Source organism: Arachis duranensis, chromosome 4, assembly GCF_000817695.3.
Source record: "Arachis duranensis cultivar V14167 chromosome 4, aradu.V14167.gnm2.J7QH, whole genome shotgun sequence".
Lineage (NCBI taxonomy): Eukaryota > Viridiplantae > Streptophyta > Magnoliopsida > Fabales > Fabaceae > Arachis > Arachis duranensis.
Genome location: NC_029775.3, coordinates 10,665,681 through 10,676,251, shown reverse-complemented (window position 1 = coordinate 10,676,251; position 10,571 = coordinate 10,665,681). Strand labels below are relative to the sequence as shown.

Below are 10,571 nucleotides of genomic sequence, written 5' to 3'. Positions count from 1 at the left end.
CAATGGAAGTGGGAAAGTATTGCAATGGACTTTGTGTCGGGATTACCAAGGACTAGGGGTGGTTTTGATGCTATTTGGGTGATTGTGGGCCGACTGACGAAGTCAGCTCACTTTTTACCCATTCGGACGACTTACACCCTTGAGGAGCTAGCACGGTTATACATAAAGGAGATTGTGAAACTTCATGGTGTACCTGCTACTATAATCTCTGATAGAGATCCTCGTTTCACTTCAAGGTTTTGGGGTGCATTTCAGAAAGCTTTTGGAACTCAATTAAGCTTGAGCACAGCTTACCATCCTCAAACAGATGGTCAATCTAAGAGGACAATCCAAACATTAGAGGATATGTTGAGAGCTTGTGTTTTGGACCAACCGGCGAGTTGGGATCGGTATATGCCATTAGTGGAGTTTGCATACAATAATAGTTATCATGCGAGCATCGGAATGGCTCCGTATGAGGCCTTGTATGGGAGGAAATGTCAATCTTTGCTATGTTGGTATGAAGCTGGAGAGAAAAGCTTGTTAGGGCCGGAAATGATAGCTGAGACTACTGAACAAGTCAAGAAAATCCGTGATAGGATGCTTACGGCGCAGAGTCGTCAAAAGAGTTACGCCGATCAGAGGCGAAAGCCCTTAGAATTTGAGGAAGGAGACCATGTTTTCCTTAAGGTTACTCATCAGAGGCGGAAGCCCTTAGAAATTGAGGATATGGTTTCCTTAAGGTTACTCTGACCACGGGAGTAGGTAGGCAAAGAAGTTGAATCCTCGATACATTGGTCCATTTCAAATCCTGGAGAGGATTTGACCGGTGGCGTATTGGATGGCTCTACCACCTCATCTTTCGAACCTGCACGACGTGTTTCACGTGTCACAGCTTCGGAAGTACACTCCTGATGCTAGCCATGTGTTGGAACCTGAATCGGTTCAGTTAAGGGAAGATTTGACGCTTCCAGTGACTCCGGTCAGAATTGATGATACTAGTATCAAACGGTTGCGTGGAAAAGAGGTTTCATTAGTCAAAGTGGCATGGAGTCGAGGCGGTGTTGAGGAACACACTTGGGAACTTGAGTCGGAGATGCGAACGGATTATCCGCATTTATTCTCAGGTAATTGCATTTGAATTTTGTGGGCAAAATTCCCAATTAGGTGGGTAGAATGTAAAACCTAGTTAATTAATGGCTAATTAGCCTATAAATGAGAATTTATTCTAGAAAGCCCAAAATGTGATTTTTGTGGCTAAATGTGATAGAGGAGATTGAGACGAGTAAGCATTCTATATTTGTTTTATTTAATATTTATCAAAGTAAAATTCATTCTTTTATTTTTATATTAATTAATACGGAATAATTTAACATATTATACAACATATCATATTGGCTACTTAATATTAACAATAATAATTACTTAATAATAAATTATTTCAATAGATATAAATTTGGATAAACTATTAAAATAATGAGACATGAACGTTCCAGTTACTATAAAAATAACTCAAAAATAACATTATTATTGATATGTGTGTATGTGTATGTTGTTTTCTAAATGTCATCAAGGGTATTGATGGATGTGAATTTCATATTATTATTTCAGGTGAGAGAACACAGATCAAGAACAGACATATGTATTTAACAGAAGAAATACTCAAGGAGAATCCTAACATGTGCGCATACAAAGCACCGTCCTTGGATGCAAGGGAAGACATGATGATTAGGGAGGTACCAAGGGTTGGAAAAGAGGCTGCAACCAAGGCCATCAAGGAATGGGGTCAGCCAATGTCTAAGATCACACATTTGATCTTCTGCACCACCAGCGGCGTTGCGTTGCCTGGCGTTGATTACGAACTCATCGTACTCTTAGGGCTCGACCCAAGCGTCAAGAGGTACATGATGTACCACCAAGGCTGCTTCGCTGGCGGCACTGTCCTTCGTTTGGCTAAGGACTTGGCTGAAAACAACAAAGATGCTCGTGTGCTTATTGTTTGTTCTGAAAATACTTCTGTCACTTTTCGTGGTCCTAGTGAGACAGACATGGATAGTCTTGTAGGGCAAGCATTGTTTGCCGATGGAGCTGCTGCGATTATCATTGGTTCTGATCCTGTTCCAGAGGTTGAGAATCCTCTCTTTGAGATTGTTTCAACTGATCAACAACTTGTCCCTAACAGCCATGGAGCCATCGGTGGTCTCCTTCGTGAAGTTGGACTTACCTTCTATCTTAACAAGAGTGTTCCGGATATTATTTCACAAAACATCAATGATGCACTCAGTAAAGCTTTTGATCCACTAGGTATATCTGATTATAACTCAATATTTTGGATTGCACACCCTGGTGGACGTGCAATTCTGGACCAAGTTGAGCAGAAGGTGAATTTGAAGCCAGAGAAGATGAAAGCCACTAGAGATGTGCTTAGCAATTATGGTAACATGTCAAGTGCATGTGTGTTCTTCATTATGGATTTGATGAGAAAGAAGTCACTTGAAGCAGGACTTAAAACCACCGGAGAAGGACTTGATTGGGGTGTGCTTTTCGGTTTTGGTCCTGGTCTCACTATTGAAACTGTTGTTCTCCGCAGTGTGGCCATATGATGCAGTTTATTATATCTCACTGCATATATGTGATTGTGTTACTTTTTAATAATTATCTTTTACTTAAGAATAAGGTTTTGATTGTATTGCTAGCAGAGTGAAAACTTAGACAAAAATGTCTAACGTAATTCTTTATGTGAAGATTTATTATCAACTTTTGTAACTATTAGTTAACAAATATATCAAATTTTTTTCAATTGAGCAACATGATATATACTAATATTTGGTGTGTAATTTCATTTAAAAACAACTATAGCGCCTTCGCATGAGGTTTCATTGAAGATAAAGTCAAAAAGTATTTGGTATGATAGTAGTACAAGGATTGATGTATTATGTATTTGTAATCTTTATATTATCGTGTGTTTGAACTTTGAAGTATCTCATATATAATTATATAATATTGTTACTTTTATTGTCTAATTTTTAATATGTTGTTATCCAAGTTTGAATATAATAAAATTAATTTTACAGAAAAAGAATACTCATCATATCATCTTGTGTTGCTATAAATACGGAACAAAATTCAATTTCTTAGTATTGTGTATGGTTCTAGTGATCCAGTCAAAGCTCCAGTGGCATTAAAGTAGCATATACAGTTGCTGAAATACATTGAGAAAATAACGGAAATTTTTGTAACCATTGGTTTTTTTTTCTCACGGTATCTTTTAGTTTGGTAGGTCAAGGAATACTAGACTCTATTTAAGAATATATAATTGACCAATAAACGACTACATACACAAAATAAAATTCGAACCATCGACACTTATGTAAACAGACAACTTGCTCGTTATTCTATTATTATTATTATGTTTGTGCACAAAACTGCTCACGATTCTTTTTATGTATAATAGATTAGTGGAATGCATGTGTTAATTAATCTATTTTTTTAAAACTAAATTCAACTAAATTTTTTATTTTTCTATGCGTTTTTTTATTTTTCTTTAGCTAATTTTTATTGTGTTTATAATAAATTATTTGACTGACTTTATTGAATTTAGTTACTAAAATAACTTCGTCATATAGTATTATTGTATTCGAAAATATCTTTAAAAAATCCAAAAATAAAAAAATTGATTTTTTTTACTCTTTTATATCTATTTACTTTTAAAATATTATTAAATAATATTTTATAAATAATAAAAATAAAACAACCAAACATATATCAATCATAATAATAAAAAAATAATCAAATAATTTAATTTTTTTTATTAGAATTTACTTGTAGACGACTAGATTATAATCCAATCCAATAAATTTGTGGGTCGAGTTATATATGTAAATTTCAAATATATATAAATAAATAATGTAGATCTTGTGAATTGGATCCATATTCGTACCGCCCTAGGTAAAGCACTAGAGCATCACCTATTTCATACGTTTGATGCAGTGGCACTACAAGAAAATAAGATTTCTGTCACGCTTTTAAAGCGTGCCGAAAAGTGCTTAAAAGAGTGCCGATAGTTTTTCGTCACGTTTTTTGATCTATCGACACGCTTTTGAAAGGGTCACATCTGCGAGCGTGCCGATTATTCTATCACCACGCTTTTGTGAATCTATCAGCACGCTTTTTTGCCACGCTTTCATCTCTTGTCACGCTTAAAAAGCGTGGCCATATCTATTATTATTCGGTTATGTTTTCTTCATGCATCTGTAATAATTCTTAGCAAGAGAGATATCTATATTAAGAAATGAACAAAATAATATTTATATAGTTGCTAATGAAGAACATAATAACTAACGACCGATGCCTATTACATACACTAGAGGGGATGTATTATTGCATGCTGATGTTGACACAAATAGTGGAATATCTTAAACAAATGTGATATATTTTGCCAAATGATTTATATATCAATTTGGTTACCGCCATGTTAGTGGGATTTTAGTTATCTTTTAATACCATAATACATCCAACTGGCATATTAATTATACGTTAATAACATGAGTGAGGAATAGAGATAGCAATCACTATCTATTGAACGGGTATTCTCTCCTTCTCGTCTTCGTTTAAAAATTTTAAAGAAAATTAATAAAAAATATAATTTAATATAATCTAACAAAATATAACACAATTTAACATAATATCACAATTCATGGTTAGTAAGAATGAAAATGATCTATGATGACTGAAATACCAGAGAATACCAGAGAATGACAATAGAAATATAATTGAATAATAATTACTAACTAAAACATACAAACAAGTAAATATAAAACCAAACATATATTATATATGTTTGGTTTTATATTTACTTGTTTGTATGTTTTAGTTAGTAATTATTATTCAATTATATTTCTATTGTCATTCTCTGGTATTCTCTGGTATTTCAGTCATCATAGATCATTTTCATTCTTACTAACCATGAATTGTGATATTATGTTAAATTGTGTTATATTTTGTTAGATTATATTAAATTATATTTTTTATTAATTTTCTTTAAAATTTTTAAACGAAGACGAGAAGAAGAGAATACCCGTTCAATAGATAGTGATTGCTATCTCTATTCCTCACTCATGTTATTAACGTATAATTAATATGCCAGTTGGATGTATTATGGTATTAAAAGATAACTAAAATCCCACTAACATGGCGGTAACCAAATTGATATATAAATCATTCGGCAAAATATATCACATTTGTTTAAGATATTCCACTATTTGTGTCAACATCAGCATGCAATAATACATCCCCTCTAGTGTATGTAATAGGCATCGGTCGTTAGTTATTATGTTCTTCATTAGCAACTATATAAATATTATTTTGTTCATTTCTTAATATATATATATATAATATTCTCTCTTGCTAAGAATTATTACACAAGCATGAAGAAAACATAACCGAATAAGAAAAATAAATTGACCGAATTTGGATTGCCTAATTAATACCACTGCATCAAACGTATGAAATAGGAAATGCTTTAGAATAGTTCTGAAAATCGAATCGGATCAGCCAATTCAACCGGGTTAACCGAGAACTGATCACTTAGCCGATCCGAGTAAGTCTGTAAACCACCTAGTAAGAAATTAGTAAAGATCGGTCAAATCAATGGTTAATCGGTGAACTGATAGAACCGTCCAATTTTTTGGAGGGCTTTTGATTCGAAAATAAACCCTCCAAACAGCGTCGTTTTGTCCTTTAAAAAAAATAAAAACTAGAAAGGCTAAACGAAGTACTGAACACTAAATCTTCCCGTTAACCTATCTTCTTCAGTCTTCACAAACTCATCTCTCCTCTCTTCTCTGAGAAGTGAGAACCATAGAAGCCACCAATCGAGCAGCCACCGCAACCCGCCGCCACCGAATCCGTCAGCCACAGTGTCCTGCAGCCACCGCAGCGACGGATTTGACCACCGTAGCCCCCACTACGTCCTTGTCATCACCGAGCTCGCCTTCTCTGTGTTCGCCAGTGTCGCCTCCTCTGTCGTCGCCGTTGCTCGTCTTCCTCCTTGCTGCCAGTAAGTAATCCTACTTGGTTCGCAATTTCGTACTTTGCAGCCATCTCCTCGGCGTCTGCTTGCTGGTTTTAGATTTAGCAGTTGATTTTGATAATAGTTGTTATTTGTTAGTAAATGATTTGCTGATTAGCTGGATTTTCTGAGGTTATTGTTTGCTGGAATATATTTGTTTGTTATTTCTGATTTTTTGTTCATGATTTTCTGATTTATTTATTTGTTGGATTCATGATTTTGATTTATTTTGATTTTTTGAGGTTATTTTGATTTATTTGTTATTTGTTATTTATTCATGATTTGTTGAGGCTATTGTTTGCTGAAGTTATGGTTTGCTTGTTTAGTAATTGTTTATTGTATGTTACAGATGGAACAATCACAAAGTAATAAGATGGTTGTGCTTGTAAGATGCACAAAATTTGCATCAGCCTATACTGCATAAAATTCAGATCTATAAATAGATGTAGACACATTGCAAATGAAGATTATAGGATTTGCTGGTTTTCTTGAAAATTGATCAACAAGTCAAGGTCTAGAAAGCTTTTTAGGGTCAGACAACAATGCAACATAATTCTTTTAGAACTGTCTGAAATATGTTGAAGGGTAACTATTTTAAAGTGGCATCAATTAAATATGCTTTATATGCTTTGGCTTTCTTATATTTAACAGGTTTAGGAATTTGTAATTGAATTGAAACTGTTTGGAGGTACCATTATAAACACTAATCACTTCTGAATTATCTGAAAGGTCCTCATACATTATGGATATTCATATTTCATTAATCCTTTTCCTTTGAATATGTCTCTTGTAAATTTCAAGGAGAAAGTGATGACTTTATGAATGTGACCTTCATAACAGGTGGAACAAGCCACACAGTACTAACATCTTATTCACAGCAAATTAGTACTTTTGTTAAATTGAAAACTTGATTGTTCGATGTTTTTTTGGTAGTAAAACATTATGTATTTGTCATTTAGGTACGTTTAATTTTGATATATTTTAGTTATAAATTTTGATACTTGAAGTTGTTTATGAATTTTTATTGATAAATTATATATACTTTATTATGTAAAGTTGTGAAATTTTGAATTTTATTAGATTAGAAAAAATTGAATATAAATATTTGAAATTACATATTAAATTTTTAATAATTTTATTTAATATTTAATTAAACCGGTTGAACTCCAATTGAACTATTGAACTAGTGAACCAGTCACTTTATTAATTCATTGACCGGTTCGGTTCTCGCAACCTTATGCTTTAGTGCTTTACCTAGGACGGTACGAATATGGATCCAATTCATAATATTTACATTATTTATTTGTATATATTCGAAATTTATAGATATAATTCGATCCACAAATTTATTAAATCATATAAAAATTCAATCTGTACATAATAAAATCAAATAAGAAAATTTGAATATATATTCATAATCCAGTCTATAAGTAAATTCTAATAAAAAATAAAAAATTAAATTATTTGATTATTTTATTTTTATTATTATGATTGATATATGTTTGGTTGTTTTATTTTTATTATTTATAAAATATTGTTTAATAATATTTAAAAGTAAATAGATATAAAAGAGTAAAAAGATCAATTTTTATATTTTTGGATTTTTTAAAGATATTTTCGAATACAATAATACTATATGACGAAATTATTTTAGTAACTAAATTCAATTAAGTTAGTCAAATAATCTATTATTAACACAATAAAAATCAGTTAAAGAAAAATAAAAAAACTAATAGAAAAATAAAAAATTTAGTTGAATTTAGTTTAAAAAAATAAATTAACACTAATCTATTATACAAAAAAAGAATTGTGAGCAATTTTGTGCACAAATATAATAATAATAAAATAATCAGCAAGTAGTCTGTTTAAAAAAGTGTTGATGGTTCGAATCTTGTCTTTTGTATATAACAATTTATTGACCAATAATAAATTCTTAAATAGTGTCTAGTATTCCGTTATTAAAAAAATAATACCAACGGTTATAAAAACATCCGTTATTTTCTCAATGTATTTCAGCAACTGTATTCTGTATATGCTACTTTAATGTATGTAACTCGAACTTTGACTGGATCACTGGAACAATACACAATCATAAGAAATTGAATTTTGTTCCGTATTTACAGCAACACAAGATGATATGATGAGTAATCTTTTTCTATAAAATTAAATTTATTATATTCAAACTTGGATAACAACGTATTAAAAATTAGACAATAAAAGTATCATTATTATATAATTATATATGTCAAAGTTCAAACACACGATAATATAAAGATTACAATTATACATAATACATCAAGCCTTGTACTACTATCATACCAAATACTTCTTGACTTTATCTTCAATGAAACCTCATGCGAAGGCGCTTATAGTTGTTTTTAAATGAAATTACAAACCAAATATTAGTATATATCATGTTGCTCAATTGAAAAAAATTTGATATATTTGTTAACTAATAGTTACAAACGTTGATAATAAATCTTCACAAAAAGAATTACGTTAGACATTTTTGTCTAAGTTTTCACTCTGCTAACAATACAACCAAAACCTTATTCTTAAGCAAAAGATAATTATTAAAAAGTAACACAATCACATATATGCAGTGAGATATAATAAACTGCATCATATGGCCACACTGCGGAGAACAACAGTTTCAATAGTGAGACCAGGACCAAAACCGAAAAGCACACCCCAATCAAGTCCTTCTCCGGTAGTTTTAAGTCCTGCTTCAAGTGACTTCTTTCTCATCAAATCCATAATGAAGAACACACATGCACTTGACATGTTACCATAATTGCTAAGCACATCTCTAGTGGCTTTCATCTTCTCTGGCTTCAAGTTCACCTTCTCTTCAACTTGGTCCAAAATTGCACGTCCACCAGGATGTGCAATCCAAAATATTGAGTTATAATCAGATATACCTAGTGGATCAAAAGCTTTACTGAGTGCATCATTGATGTTTTGTGAAATAATATCCGGAACACTCTTGTTAAGATAGAAGGTAAGTCCAACTTCACGAAGGAGACCACCGATGGCTCCATGGCTGTTAGGGACAAGTTGTTGATCAGTTGAAACAATCTCAAAGAGAGGATTCTCAACCTCTGGAACAGGATCAGAACCAATGATAATTGCAGCAGCTCCATCGGCAAACAATGCTTGCCCTACAAGACTATCCATGTCTGTCTCACTAGGACCACGAAAAGTGACAGAAGTATTTTCAGAACAAACAATAAGCACACGAGCATCTTTGTTGTTTTCAGCCAAGTCCTTAGCCAAACGAAGGACAGTGCCGCCAGCGAAGCAGCCTTGGTGGTACATCATGTACCTCTTGACGCTTGGGTCGAGCCCTAAGAGTACGATGAGTTCGTAATCAACGCCAGGCAACGCAACACCGCTAGTGGTGCAGAAGATCAAATGTGTGATCTTAGACATTGGCTGACCCCATTCCTTGATTGCCTTAGTTGCAGCCTCTTTTCCAACCCTTGGTACCTCCCTAATCATCATGTCTTCCCTTGCATCCAAGGACGGTGCTTTGTATGCGCACATGTTAGGATTCTCCTTCAGTATTTCTTCTGTTAAATACATATGTCTGTTCTTGATCTGTGTTCTCTCACCTGAAATAATGTGTAATTCACATCCATCAAGTTATTTGTCAAATATAAAAATTGTTTATTACCATTTTTATTATTTTTGTCACATTTGTAAATCTTTTGAGTTATTTTTGTAGTGATTTGAATCTTTAGATGCTATTTTAATTGTTTATCCAAACTTATAATTATAAAAATAATTTTATCATTAAATAGTTATTATTATTATTACTAATATTATGCAGTAAATATGATATATCGTATAATATGTTAATTATTATGTATTAACTAATATAAATGTAAAACGACGAATTTTTTATAAATATTTAAAATAAAACAAAACTAAAATACTTAATAAAACTACATACAAATGCGCTGAAATTTCTTTTTGAGGTCGGTCATGTGCTCGCTATTGGTTACTCTAAAATAGTAATCTGCATATGTGCTCTGATCAACACAGTTTGGTGGATTTGCTGTTCCAATCGCTAATACGGTTGCAGGGCCTTCTGCTCTTTGAACCTTGCGGATGTCACTCGCAGACACCATCTTTTCTTAGCTGTATATTTTGGAATAGCAAAGCTTGGCTATGTTGTTTGGGATAGCAAAGCTTATTAGCTATGTTCTTTGGGATTTTGGTGAAGACTTAAGCAGGGGGAGGGGGATATTTATATGCATGAGAGTAGGGGGGATATGTGGCATTGAATAGACGAAATGGAACATACATAGAAAAAGCGTGCTCAAACGATGTTCTCTGACTTCTTGTTTGTTTTATTATTTAATTCATGATATTGTGGATGGCGGCTCAGATTGGTGGTATATTTCTTTAATTCTTTATAGTGCTGTATGTATATATTTTGTGTTTGGTAGAATATATTGTATTTATTTGTTGTTTCGCTTTTTCATTTATTTTTTTTATTTATGGCAATCGACTTTGA

General features: G+C 32.5%; 2 protein-coding genes across 2 annotated transcripts; one reads left to right on the top strand and one right to left on the bottom strand.

The window, feature by feature from the left end:
- The first annotated feature begins 1,571 nt into the window (after positions 1–1,571).
- On the top strand, positions 1,572–2,802 carry LOC107483331 (putative stilbene synthase 2). The gene has a single exon (XM_016103953.3). It carries the CDS (start codon positions 1,620–1,622, stop codon positions 2,580–2,582), a length of 963 nt encoding a protein of 320 aa, XP_015959439.2. The 5' UTR covers positions 1,572–1,619; the 3' UTR covers positions 2,583–2,802.
- Positions 2,803–8,474: 5,672 nt separating this feature from the next.
- On the bottom strand, positions 8,475–10,272 carry LOC107483328 (stilbene synthase 1). Its single transcript, XM_016103951.3, has 2 exons — positions 10,005–10,272; positions 8,475–9,663 (listed from the first exon to the last, which is right to left on the bottom strand). Exons 1-2 carry the CDS (start codon positions 10,180–10,182, stop codon positions 8,672–8,674), a joined length of 1,170 nt encoding a protein of 389 aa, XP_015959437.1. The 5' UTR covers positions 10,183–10,272; the 3' UTR covers positions 8,475–8,671.
- Between the last annotated feature and the right edge of the window lie 299 nt (positions 10,273–10,571).